The following is a 13,532-nucleotide window of genomic DNA, read 5'->3' on the forward strand; positions in this document are numbered from 1 at the left end:
GGTGACACTCCAACAGTTAAGCCAACATTCGGCGACACTCCAGCAACACACGTTGTGGTAGTCTTCTTCCAAAATTACCCCGAGGAGTTCAACTGCAATCAAGCTACGAGCTCCTGACAAAGATGATCAGTTCAGTGTCAACTCAACGACACGAGAAAATTCAACATTTCAAATGTTAACAAATCAGCTCCAGTTCCTGATTTCAACAAATGGTTAGCGACATCGCGACACCAGAAGTCAAGAAACTGAAGCCACTCATGGGTCCTTCTACACAGTCCAACGTTGGGCAAAAACAGAGCATATCTTGTCAAACGTATTTCAGCCTCCTCGATAAAACACTGAGGAGGCTTAAAACTTTGGAGGGTGTATCTCATTTTTGTTGGATGACTCCTTAACTGGGGAGGAGCCGTCATGAGCAAAAAATTTGGCTTTGTTGGTTGCCGAAATAACGTTGTGATGAGAAGTCTCGGCAACTATTGGGTGAGAGTTGTCATTGTGGTCACTGTGGTCTCCAGCGTGTTCGCTTTGGGAACAATTTTCTTTGTTGTTTCTATTAAATCGTTCAACGGAACCAAATGAATGAGTCTTACACGTGTAATTCTCTTCTTTACAAACACTACAAGAAATTACGTCTTTAACGAAGGGATTTCCCTTCATTAAAGAGCTGAAAACCTTCGTTATTGTATGCTAACGACGGGGGAAAATCCCTTCGTCACCCGTTGTTGAAGCCCTCTTCGCTAAAGGGTCACGAAGGGATATACTACCCGTCGTTATAGAGTCTATAACGACGGAACATATTACCGTCATTAATATTTACGACGGTAATTATCACCGTCGTTACCATCAGTAACGGGGATATTTTCCCGTCGTTACCATCAGTGACGGGATATTTTCCCGTCGTTACCATTAGTTACGAGGATATTTTCCCGTTGTTGAAGACTAATTAATGACGGTTGGATACCGTCGTAAAAGTCCACATAATGGGTAATTAGTAACCCATCAACGACGGTGCTTTCCCTTCGTTGATGAACAAAATACGATTTATAAAACCGTCATTGTAGACTACAAATTTAACCCGTGCTTCCAGATCAGATCGACTAGGGAGCGGTCCTCTCAAATCTTTCAAAGTAGTCCCGCCACCAAATACAATGATGTGACCATGAGATTGTTTCCCCCAGATTTTCTCAACTATCTCAATGTCAGAAAGTGAAGGGTTTGCTTGTTTGACTTGAACAATTTCATCCTATAAAAATTAAATTCGTATGTTAGTACTATATAATGCATCATTATCAAACTTAAACACATATTCTACTTACATATTTATCTTGATCCCCATTTTCTAGTGTTTCATTAGCTTTCTTTCGAGTTTCATGAAACATTTTTGCCACATCAGGTGGATTTCCTGACTTGCCACCCTTATTCAAATATTAAATACAAATGAGTACAACATCAAACTCAAAAACAAAGTAGTTATAAATAAATAGGAAATTAGTTTTGAATGTATACCAATTCCCACGCAATTTGTCTAAAGGATTTGCTGCCCGTGTGGTGGAGCATCTTTCGTTTGCCTCTGTTAAGTGTATTTTGTTGGCTTGCTTTCTATACATCAAGATTAAAAGATAATTTTAACAATCCAACAATATACATGAAAGAAATTAATTAATAAAATTAGGAGATTAATACCTGGAATTTTGAAGAAAAATAATGTTCCTTAACTAGCCAATCCCAGTCATCAACACTCACTTCTGTAGGTTTATTTCTAAGTGCAACTTGCAATGAATTTTCTTTCACATATTTCCTGTGCATGTCACCACGCCACTTATTCCACAAATCGCGCAAGTGTCTCATTACTGACTCTCTCTTTTGCTCCATGTCATCAGCATCAAATTTATCCTATATCAAATTTGAATCAAAATTTAATTTATAAGAATTAAAAACCAATTGTAAAAAATTAATTTTCAATGTACCTTAATGGATGCCCACATATGATCTTTATTTTGCTGTGGTATTTTGGCCCAATTCTCAACAGCTACTGGGCAAATATTTCTATCTCGAATAATAATTCCAAGATATCGTGAAAATTCTGGTTCAATAGCTCTATTCTGATAAAAAGTAATGATTTTTTTCTCCCCATGTGACAAATTATTCAACTTTAGACACTTATTACTACCACGAGGTGGATTTTTCTTCCTTTGAGAATTATCAGCTGCATACATCATATCATATGTTAGAAACAAGATATAGTTAAAGAAATTGATAAAAATATTTCTTCTTGTAATTAATAAAGAATATACCTTCTTGTCGAGATTCATTTAGTATTGCATCATCACTTTGCACTCGATGATTATCTGATTCTGCAAAAATTGAGCAATTATTAATCCAATCATAAAAAATAAATTGAAAGATAAAAACAAATAATAATAAATTTTAAGTCTCATCAACCTGCAGAATCATCATTCTCTTCATTGTTAGTATTTGCACTTCTCCTGCGATTTTGTGCAAAATTCTCCTCTTCAAAGTTTTCTGAATCAGCGCTAAAATTTGCATCCATATTTTGATCTTGTGTTGGATTTTGAATATTCAAGTTCATGTCATGACAAGTACGGAGTTGTTCCCTTCTTAATGAATTTTCTGCAATTGCTTGAAGTCGCTTCCTAATTAATGACCTGGGTGCTAGAAATTGTGCCTTTTTGCTTTTGGAAGTGACTTCTTGAGTTTTCATTTTCCTGCTATGAAAAGGAATTTAAGTATTACACACTATGTATGAAACAAATATCAAAAGAGAAATGAATAAAAGAAGAAGATATCACGAAGGACAAGCATAACAATAAATACATAATACACTAATGTAGAAGCACTTGCTGCAATGTCAAAGCCACATCCAAAATATGAAGAAAAGAACATCATATGTCTAAAAAAGGAATAGTTATAGTGAAGATACAACTTAAATTTTATCTCAATAACACAATATCATTTGTGTTCTATTCTTTAATTAAAGCGTTCTAATTCTCTGCTTGAGTCTTTTTCCTCTTTTTTGAAGTTGAGACCGAATTTACAATAATTGGATCAATATCACTCCTTCTCAAATTGATATAATCATCTTCCAATGATGTTGATGCAATAGCCTGAGCATCAAATGATTCATCTTGCAAATAAGCTTCAACTCCATCGTCTGTTATCCCACAATCATCTGTATCTGGTGGCATATCATAGGAATCACGGGGTTGTGCTTTAAGAACTACATGCCAACCTTCATTGGCAATATCCTCAACATAAAAAACTTGTGATGCTTGGCCAGCAAGTATAAAGTGGTCATTCGTCTTTAGCAAGTGTCGGCAGTTAATACTGATAAATCCATATTTGTCTTCTTTCAAAGCGGTCCCTTTTCCTTTGCCGTGCACATCCCACCATTTACAACGAAATAGAACAACCTTTCTTCTACCAGGATACTCTAATTCGACAACTTCAACCAAAGCACCATAATAATCTATATCTCCACCATCACCAGCATCACCAACAACTGCAACCCCACTACTTTGAGTTGACAAACAATTATCTCGACTTTCTGTATGAAATCGATGTCCATTTATGACAAATCCAGTAAAACATTTAACAATCTTACTTGGACCACGAGATAGTGAAAGTAAGTCATCATCTTCTCGATAACTCTGATAAACCTAAACAAAACCAAAATATGATCAAGTCATGGAACATGTAATAAAATGAACCAATCAAGATATTTAAAAAATAAGGCAAGATATATACGTACTAGAGCTTGGAACCACTCGATAAAGTTCTTATCCCAATCTTTATCATCATAGTGATTTGTGGGTTCTCTCACGAATTCATTGTAGTCCCTACATTAAAATATCATAAATATGATTAACGTTGACTAACTATAGTAAATTTATTAGTAGAATCTTAAACTTTAGTGACTTACTCAATGTGTGGTTGCACTTCATCACAGTTCTTTAGAACATAAATATGAGCTTGCAACCACTCACGTTCATCAAGGTAGCGGGTGGTGGCAGCACCCAATGCCCGCCCACTATGTCTGAAAATAGATAGTTGTGCTTCATTACATTCTCTATTGTCATCTTCATAATTTCTTTCAAGGCGATTAAACTTTGTCTCGAAGCCTTTTAGATATCTTGAGCAAAAAGTCATGCATTCATCTGCTATATATCCTTCAGCAATTGACCCTTCTGGACGTGCCCTATTTCTGATATATGACTTATAAGTATAAAGCTGACGCTCCACTGGGTACATCCATCGAAATCGAACAGGCCCTCCAAGTATGGCTTCAGATGCTAAATGAACTACTAAATGCAGCATAACATCAAAAATTGAAGGTGGAAAAATCTTCTCAAGCTTACATAACGTAAGTGGAATCTGCTCATCAATTTGCTTAAGTTCATCCACCCTTAATGTCTTGGCACATAATATAGTGAAGAATATGGAAAGTTCAATAATTGGTTCACACACTTTTGTAGGAAGAAGGCCACGAATCGATACAGGAATCAAGCGCTGCAAAAGAACGTGACAGTCATGACTCTTTAACCCCAAAATCTTACGCTCTTTAAGATTTACACATTGAGAAATATTGGATGAAAATCCATCTGGAACTTTTAACTCCTTTAGAAATCGACAAAATTTGCTTTGCTCTTCTTGGGATAAAGTATAACAAGCTGCTGGCATCACAAGTTTATCTCCTCTCTGGATTGGATGTAACTCCGGTTTTAAACTCATTGCTTGTAAATCGAGACGGGCTTTGATATTATCCTTTGTCTTTCCTTTAATGTTCATGATTGTTCCCAGCAGACTATCACAAATATTCTTCTCAATATGCATGACATCTAAATTATGTCGCAATAAGAGAGTTCTCCAATATGGCAAATAAAAAAAATACTTTTTTTATTCCAATTATCTCCCCGTCTTTCGTGTGATATTTTAATTTTCTTCTCTGGATGATTGGTCAAGGTGATCCCTATAAGATCTTCCACCTGCTTAAGGATGTCATCTCCGGTCAGCTTCGGCGCTGCATACCCTCTCTCCCTAGTGCCATCAAATGATTTCTTATCCTTTCTCCAACTGTGATTTTCATCAAGATAGCGACGATGCCCCATATAGCTCTGCTTGCCTCCATATTTTAACCTGATAGAGTGAGTGTGCTTATTACAACAAGGACATGCTAATTTCCCCTTAGTGCTCCATCCAGATAAATTTGCATAAGCAGGAAAATCATTAATGGTCCAAATTAGTGCTGCACGTAAAATGAAATTCTGTCTCAGAGATACATCATATGTTCGAACGCCTGAGGCCCACAACTCCTTTAGTTCTTCTATCAATGGTTGTAAGTAGGTGTCAATAGCATCTCCAGGACCAGTTGGACCAGGAATGAGCATAGATAAAATAAAATTAGATTGCTTCATGCACATCCATGGTGGTAAGTTATATGGTACAAGTAAAACGGGCCATATGCTATAAGAAACTTTTGAATTTGTGAAAGGTTGGAAACCATCACTTGCAAGACCGAGCCTAACATTTCGGGGCTCTTCGGCAAAGCTTTCATGTAGCTCATTAAAGTTTTTCCAAGCCTTAGAGTCAGCTGGATGCCTCATCACTCCGTCCTCAACTTGTCTTTCATGGTGCCATCTCATATCAGAAGCTGTCTTCGAAGACATGTAAAGCCTTTGCAATCGTGGCTTAAGAGGAAAATATCGCAATGTCTTTTGTGGTATTTTTTTACCATTTGCCTTTCGCTTGATCTCTTTTCCATGTTTATCAAGTTTCCATCTAGAAGCACCACATCTCTGACACGTATCAAGACCTTCTTCATTTTTCCAAAACAGCATGCAAGAGAATGGACACGAATCAATTTTTTCATATGATAGGCCAAGGTCTCGGATTAATTTTTTGGCCTCGTCATACGAATTAGGCAGTGTTGATTCCCCTGGCAATAGCTCCTCATTCAAAAACTGGAGCAACATTGAGAATGATTTATTACTCCACCTATTTAGGCTCTTTATGTGAAGTAGTTTCACTAAAGCAGATAACTTTGAACATTTAGAGCCTTCATACAAAGGTTTCTCGGAGTCACCTAAAAGACTGTAGAATTGTTTTGCATGTCCATCTGGTTCCTGCTCAAGAATATCCTGACTCGACGTGGCATCAGGTGCAACAACGCCAGTTGAATTATGAAATAAATCTCCAATCATTTCTTGCATTTCATCGTCACTCTGGCTTTCTTCTATCATTTCTTCTTGTTCTTCATCAAACTCCGAAATGGACTCACCCTGTCTTTCGCCGTGATGACACCAAAATCTGTAGTTTTTAATAATTCCATGAATAATCAAGTGGGTCTTTACCGACTCACGATTACCAGACTTCACATTGCTGCATTTAACACATGGACATCGAATTTCAAAGTCTTCATCCTTTTCATTAAAACTATCCAACAGCTTCTCATATGCATAGTCTAAAAACTGATCAACCCCTTCTTTATATTTTGGATCAAGTCTATCATCATCTACTAGGTCCATCCAATCTTTATTCGGCGCCATTTCAAGCAATGTACTAAAATTTCCTGAAAAATATTTCAACCTCTTCAAAAACTAAACACAAATAAATGCTTAATTTTATGTAGAGACTCATATGTTCAGATATATGGTCATTCTAATGCAAAGAAGTTAACCTATATATGGTGTCATTCAGAAAGTATTTATTTATGCAATTATAGGGTCAATTTAAAGGCAAAAATACTACCATATAACAAATTAGTAAATAGAACAAATTAGTAAAAAAAAACTCATTTTCCTTTCAAAGCACATGTGACATAGGAACTATGATTATAACTAACAAAATGACTTGTTAATGGAAAGTGGTATGTCCAAGCTTGACAAGTACATCTGAATAGCTAAAGAAATAATCATTTAAAATTCATTTAACTTAAGTAAATACCACACATTTATAGGGTATATAATTGCAACATGTATAGGGTACTTTAAGCCAATATAATTGCAACATGTATATAATGATGGTCAACTGGTCTCTTCACTAATTTTGGTCGTTAAATACTAGATTTCTTGTAGCGATGAACATTTGAGTGAGCAGTCAAAAGAGCGGGGATTGAGTAAGGATTTGGACAACACGTGAAAGTGGAGATGTAGACGGAGTACGTGAATAATAGAAATATCATAGTTTTAAGAATAAAGAACTTTTGAATACTATCTTGTCTGCCATTGGAATTCTCCAAATCTAGATAATGATCATGATGACCAATGCTTGTCAATTTGTTCCAATAATTTCCTTAAGCAATTACTTATCGGTGGGATTGGTATAAGTTTTTAAACAATCATATAAATATTTTTTTATAGGAAGAATAGAATCAAAACTTATTTGCAAATTCATAAATGTTTTTTGCTTTAATTGTTACAAGGGGGTACTTAAGTGCAAAGTAGTTGAAACTATAGGGTCTGTACTAAAATCAAACAGTAACTGCAAAAATTACCTTCGAGGAATCAATTTAGCAAATTCATAAATATTTTTAAACAATCATATAAATGTTTTAAGAAATAAGAGACCGTAACTGAACAAGTTTTTAAACAATCATATAAATATTTTTTGATGGAAAGAATAGAATCAACACCTATTTGCAAATTCATAAATCTTTTTGGCTTTAATTGTTACAAGGGGTACTTAAGTGCAATCTAGTTTAAAGTATAGGGTGTGTACTAAAATCAAACAGTAACTGAACAAGTTACCGTACGTCGAGCCGCGCGATGGAGGAAGAGTTCTCGACGACGGCGCTGGGGCGGCGATGGCGCTGGGGCGACGACGACGCTGGGCGGTTCTGTGGCGTTGCTCGACGGCTACGAGATCTCGACGACGAGATCTGCAGACGAACTGAAGACGTACGACGACTCGAGACCACGACGAACTGTAGTTGACGACGGGGAACTCAAGATGACGCCGACTCTCGCCGACGAACTGGAGCCGACGAACAGATGTTGACGACGCCGACTGAACTCGAGACGGCGCGCGACGACGAGGAGCGGCCTGATCTCGAGATGACGACGGCGGTGCTGGGATTTGCTGCAGCAACGTCGAAAGGTGGGCGGACTGGGTTAGCTGCCGACGATGGGGCGGCGGGCAACGTCGGGGAGGCGACGCTGGAGCAGCGGCGGCGCTGGGATGATCGGCGGCGTGAAGGTATTGACGAAGAAGATGAAGACTTTTAGAAAATATAAGCTAGGTTAATTTATTGATATGGCGGCTGAGAGATAATTAATTAGTCAGAAGTTTGGGAATTGTAGAATACGGGTTCGGGTTTGGGGATTTGTATTGTGGGTATTGTTAATTAATAGTAATAGGTTTAACTATCATTCCTATTATGATTAGGAGTATCATCAATGATGGTGATGGAACCCTTCGTTATTCAGGAGACCCAATAACGACGGTATTAGGATTAAATTAATGAAGGGACTAGAAAACCGTTACCCATCTCACATCATTCCTATAATATTTGTAATCACTCGACGAAGGCTTTAAAAACCCGTCGTTATTACATACACATTAACGACGGTCAACTGGTCCCTTCACTAATTTTGGTCGTTAAATATCAGATTTCTTGTAGTGAAAAAAAAAAAATTGATTCCCTAGAAACACACACAGAAACTCCTACGTAGTAGCTTCTATTTGCGTGGGATCTTTGCCTGTGCTGGGGATGCGTTATCCGTGGACCACCGAGCAACGTCTCCAAGTCGGATACGAAAAAGGTTAAAAGTTGATGTTTCAATGAGGAAACAAGAACAGAAGTAAGTACCTTAGCAAAGTAAGATAAATACTCTTCTCAAGAACAAGTCAAAGCTTGAACTCAAGGAAACACTGAAGGACTCTTGAGAATGATTGAAAGTGGATGAAGAACTCTCTTTTGCTCTCAACACTGCTGAAGTGGCCACGGGATCGGTAGGCAGCAGAGGATTTGCTGCTGGTGCCTAAGTCAAAGAAAGGTCTAAATGGTGGAAGTGCTGATGCTCCAAAAGCCTCCGGCCTAACCAAATAAATGAGGGGAACCACCGTGTTTGGAGCCAATGTACTTAGGGCTTGTTTGGATTGAGGGGAATAAGGGAGAAGAGAAGTTAGGGAACCATTCACTTTGTTTGGAAACATTTAGGAGGTGAAGTTATTCACCTTAGTTCCCATTGGTTCACCCCTTAATAGTATAAAATTTGTTACCCCCCAAATTGGGGTGTAACCAAGGGGAAGGGAACTCCCTTCCCTTCCCTTCCATTCTCTCACCTAGTTTCCCTTAACTTCTCTTAACCCCATTGAAATCCAAACACACCCTTAGAGAAGGCACTGGTTATGAAATAAACCCTTCGTTATGAGGATATCAAGCGATACGTTGAACAACGTGGCGACCGACCGAGCACGAAATAAGGGCAACAATTCTGGCAGGGCCAAGAGGTGACTACGTGAGGGAGAGGAAATTTCACACACACACTCTCTCTCTCTCACTGGTCATGTTACATTGTGGGGGATGGGGAGAAAATAACAAGTAGTTTTGGCATGGAAGCATTTGATACCATAAAAATTTTCAATGTGAAACCTGTTTGCAAGTTAAAAACTATGCCGGTATCATCGTCGCATCTCAATTTAGTGAGATAAGATTGTAAGTGGGAAGCGTAGAGAAACTCTTCGATCAGAGTACAAATTTTACCAGTACACCCGCATATGAGCAGGGTGTAACGAGCAGTCCCCTGCAAGGATAGGGGGGCTATTTTGAAATTTTACTGTACTTTTTGTGATTCAGAGCATCCCCGCTTGTTGTATGCATTCTTGGGCATAGTGTACTACTGATCTTCAAATTATGTTAAGGGGTCAATTGACTCTTTATCTTTCCATTTCTTTTATATATCCCAAAAAAATGTTGAATGGCACTTGGTTAATAGTGAAGAGTTACAGGAAATAGGAGAATCTCCACGTAGAAGAAGCCAGAAAGTCTGGCGGTCGACCGCCGCGGTCGACCGCCAACGTGCACGAAGTCTTAGTGGGATTCGGAGTTGATGGCGGTCGACCGTGGATGACTGTAATCGATTTACTCTCGGGTTTGTGGTTCGGTCGACCGCCGCGGGTCGACCGCGAGACTTGCGCGGTCGACCGCCGAAGCGGTTATGTTAGAGTTCAGTTTCCAGACCCGTTTTGTTTTGAATTTGTATAAATACCCTTTGGATGTTTTTTAGGGTATGCAAGGCAGGAGTTTTTGAATAGATTGAGAGGGTTTTCTTTGGGCTTCTATTCTAGAAGCAATTGGAGAGATTAAGAGTGAGTTGTTGAGGGTTTTTGGTGAGAGATTGTAACCCTAGTTTGTTCCTCTTGATTTCTAATAGTGAAAACTCCACCCTCCTTGCCCCGTGGACGTAGGCATCTCGTCGAACCACGTAAAACTGGTGTTTGATTGTTTGTGCTATTGTTTTGGTGTGTTGGTTTATCTTTTCTCGGCGATTAGTTTGGTTTCTCGAGGCACAACAATTGGTATCAGAGCTTCGGGCAACGCTTGGGCTTTTTGGAGGTATAGATCAGTTGGGAAGTTCATCTAGAGCTTCGATTGGTGATAAATGTGGGATCTTTATGGTAAAGCTTCTATCTTTTTCAAGTTGGATCTATTTCCTATTTGTTCCGCTATTTTTTGGGTGCTTTGAGATGTATGGCTGAAAAAGATAAAAGTGGGGAGGGTTCTTCTAGTGTGAAGGCCGTCCAAAGTTTAAATATACATTCTATGAAAATAGATGTGGAAAAGTTCAATGGCAAAAATAATTTTGGACTTTGGAGATGCGAAGTCATGGATGCGCTAAATGCGCAAAATTTGGAAGATACGTTGGAGTTGGACGGGAAACCGGACAACATGGATGAAAAGGTTTGGAATAAGATGAATAGAACGGCGTGTGGTGCGATTAGGTCTTGCCTTACCTAAGATCTAAAATATGATGTGATAAATAAAACTTCGGTAAAGAAGATTTGGGAGAGCGTCGAAAATCGTTTGCATTTGAAGATGAGGCTTTATCGCTTCCAATTGAAGAAATGGACATCCATTAGTGATCACATGAACCACTACACGAAGCTACTTGCAGATTTAGCGAATGTAGATGTTAAAGTTAAAGATGAAGACAAGGCATTGTTGTTATTGAGTTCCTTGCCCGACGAAGAATATGAGACCTTCGTCCTCACTCTTATTAATGGGAATGCATCTCTTTCGTATAGTGAGGTCACCGCAGCCCTTGTGAATTATCAACTTCGAAAGAAGGACAAGGAGACTTCCATTGAGCCGGTTGCGGGGGCATTGGTTGCAAGAGCTAGAAGTCCAAACCGTGGTAGGAGATCACACTTTAGAGGGGGGGCATCCTGCAGTTGGTAGGAATCAGTGTGCCTTTTGTAGAGAAGATGAACATTGAAAAGCCGAATGCCCAAAATTGCAAGCCGTGAAGAATAAGGGGAAAGCTATTCAAGCTTTAGAGGTGAATGTTGCCAAGGCTAGTGGCGATGTTTCAGATTCAGATTCTTCAGGCTATTCGTGTCCAGCTCTTCCGTCAGTTAATGTTGCCGACTCCACTGAGTGGATGTTGGATTCTGGTGCTACTTACCACATATGTCCTAGAAGGGATTGGTTCTCCAGCTTTTAGGAGTTGGAAAGAGGGGATGCTGTTCTCATGGGTAATGATCACAGATGCCCTATTGGTGGTATTGGTACCGTACAGATTCGGATGAGTGACAGGATGATCCGGGAGTTGGCTGATGTGAGGTTCGTTCCTCAAATGAGGAAGAACATCATTTTACTTGGGGTATTGGAGGCATCAGGCTATAGGGTGACCTTGGCAGATTCTCGCTTGAAGGTCACATCGGGGTCCATGATTGTGATGAAGGGAGTCAGACGGAATAACTTGTATTATCTGCTTGGGAGCACGGTAGTTGATAGGGCGCTGACTACTTCTATGGCTAGACTATGACATTGTTTGGTGCTGGGATATATTATTGGTTGTGCCGTGCACAGACTGTTGAGGAGTGCTATAACCTACAGATTGAAGTCCTGCGAGCACATTGGGATGAGCGAGAAGACCGAGGTGGAGTTCAGCACTTCTATCCATCGATCGAGGGGTCTTATTGGAGGTGTTCAGTCAGACATTGGGGGGCTTTTAGAGGAGGCATCATCGGGAGGTAATCGTTATTTTGTTTCCTATATTGGGGATTGTACTAGGCATATTTGGGTTGCAACCAAGTCCCGTTGGTATAAAGCCCTAGTAGTTCGCAACAGTTGGAGGAGGTGTATGGGCAGAAAGGTTACCAGTCGTACTTATTCTAGTAGGAGTCCTTTCTTGCATTGGTGCCGAGCTCACGGCAGTTGGAGACACTTCAGAGGGAAGGAGACAGTGGGGCGACGTGATGAGATGGCGGATTTAGTGAGCCGTTCTTTTCTGGAGGAGGATCGGCATTGGGTATCGAGCAGTGGATCTGGTATTCAGGCTTCGACAGGTTTGGGTCATCTTATGAGGTTGCCAACTGCTGCGTATAGAGTTGTTAGATCTGGTGGAGCTGCTTCAGTTTTTGGTTGGCGTCGGATATTTGGCTACCCAACACTTGGCCACATCGTGGATGTGAGATTGAATCCGATTGGGCATTTGGGATTCAGAGGCTCATTCGGCTATCAGTGGGGAGCTTCTGAGTTTGGTCTGTGCAGGTTTGTCATTTTGGACTCTCGGCAGGTAGAGAGTATTGATGAGATTAGAGGGATACCACAGCGGGTGGAGGTTGATGCTACTCCACATTGGGTGGGGATTTCCCCACATACTCCAGGCCATTCTGCATTGGTTGGGATTCCAGCTGAGGTGGCACAGCGTGGGAGTCATTTGTCTATGGGTGCAGATGATGAGGTGATTGATTTGGATGCAGCTGGTGGATATGTTTTGGATACAGCCATTGTTACATCTCAGGTGGAGGTGTTTGGATTGCTTCAGTTTGGGGTCGTTGATGATGCTATCAGCCGCAGTTTGGATTGAGGGCCTTTGGAGGCCATTGGGTGAACTACGTGAAGGCTTGATTCCTTGGGCAAGAGGATACGTAGGCAGTCTTTATGATGCAGCCGATTTGGTGAGCGACATCGACATTTGGGGTGAGTGTTTGCACTCCCATTTGGGTCTTAGCAAGTGAGGCATTTGGTGTAGTCGATGTAGGCTCAGTCGATTTGGTGAGTAGACATAGTTGGTTTGGGGTTGAGTGTTCGCACTCCCGTTTGGGTCTCGATATGTTGTGGATGGGGTCCGTTGTCATGAGTCCGTTGCCATGACGTACTGGATGCAGCAGTTGAGGCATTGGTTTGATTGGTGTCGGCTCAGTTTTGGTGGAAACATTCGCCGAGGTGGAGAATTGAAGAGTTACAGGAAATAGGAGAATCTGCACGTAGAAGAAGCCAGAAAGTCTGGCGGTCGACCGTCGCGGTCGACCGCCAACGTGCACGAATCCTGGTAGACTTCGGAGCT

The 13,532-nt window shown here is 40.2% G+C and overlaps 1 protein-coding gene across 1 annotated transcript; it reads right to left on the bottom strand.

Annotated features, from left to right (window-relative positions):
* LOC109830940 lies at window positions 2,850-6,563 on the bottom strand. The gene is made up of 4 exons (XM_020398293.1): window positions 4,910-6,563; window positions 3,941-4,856; window positions 3,770-3,857; window positions 2,850-3,677 (listed from the first exon to the last, which is right to left on the bottom strand). The coding sequence occupies exons 1-4, from the start codon at window positions 6,561-6,563 to the stop codon at window positions 3,003-3,005; spliced, it is 3,333 nt and encodes a 1,110-aa protein (XP_020253882.1). The 3' UTR covers window positions 2,850-3,002.

The sequence above is a fragment of the Asparagus officinalis genome, chromosome 2 (genome assembly GCF_001876935.1).
Source record: "Asparagus officinalis chromosome 2, Aspof.V1, whole genome shotgun sequence".
Taxonomy (NCBI): Eukaryota; Viridiplantae; Streptophyta; class Magnoliopsida; order Asparagales; family Asparagaceae; genus Asparagus; species Asparagus officinalis.

Bases quoted from the DNA above. Each gene is read 5' to 3' on its own strand.
- LOC109830940 (XM_020398293.1), bottom strand. From the start codon at position 6,563: ATGGCGCCGAATAAAGATTGGATGGACCTAGTAGATGATGATAGACTT. The intron at 3,858-3,940 runs GTAAGTCACTAA...ATTTTAATGTAG, and splicing joins GAAGTGCAACCACACATTGA to GGACTACAATGAATTCGTGA. The intron at 3,678-3,769 runs GTACGTATATAT...GGTTTTGTTTAG, and splicing joins TCGAGTGGTTCCAAGCTCTA to GTTTATCAGAGTTATCGAGA.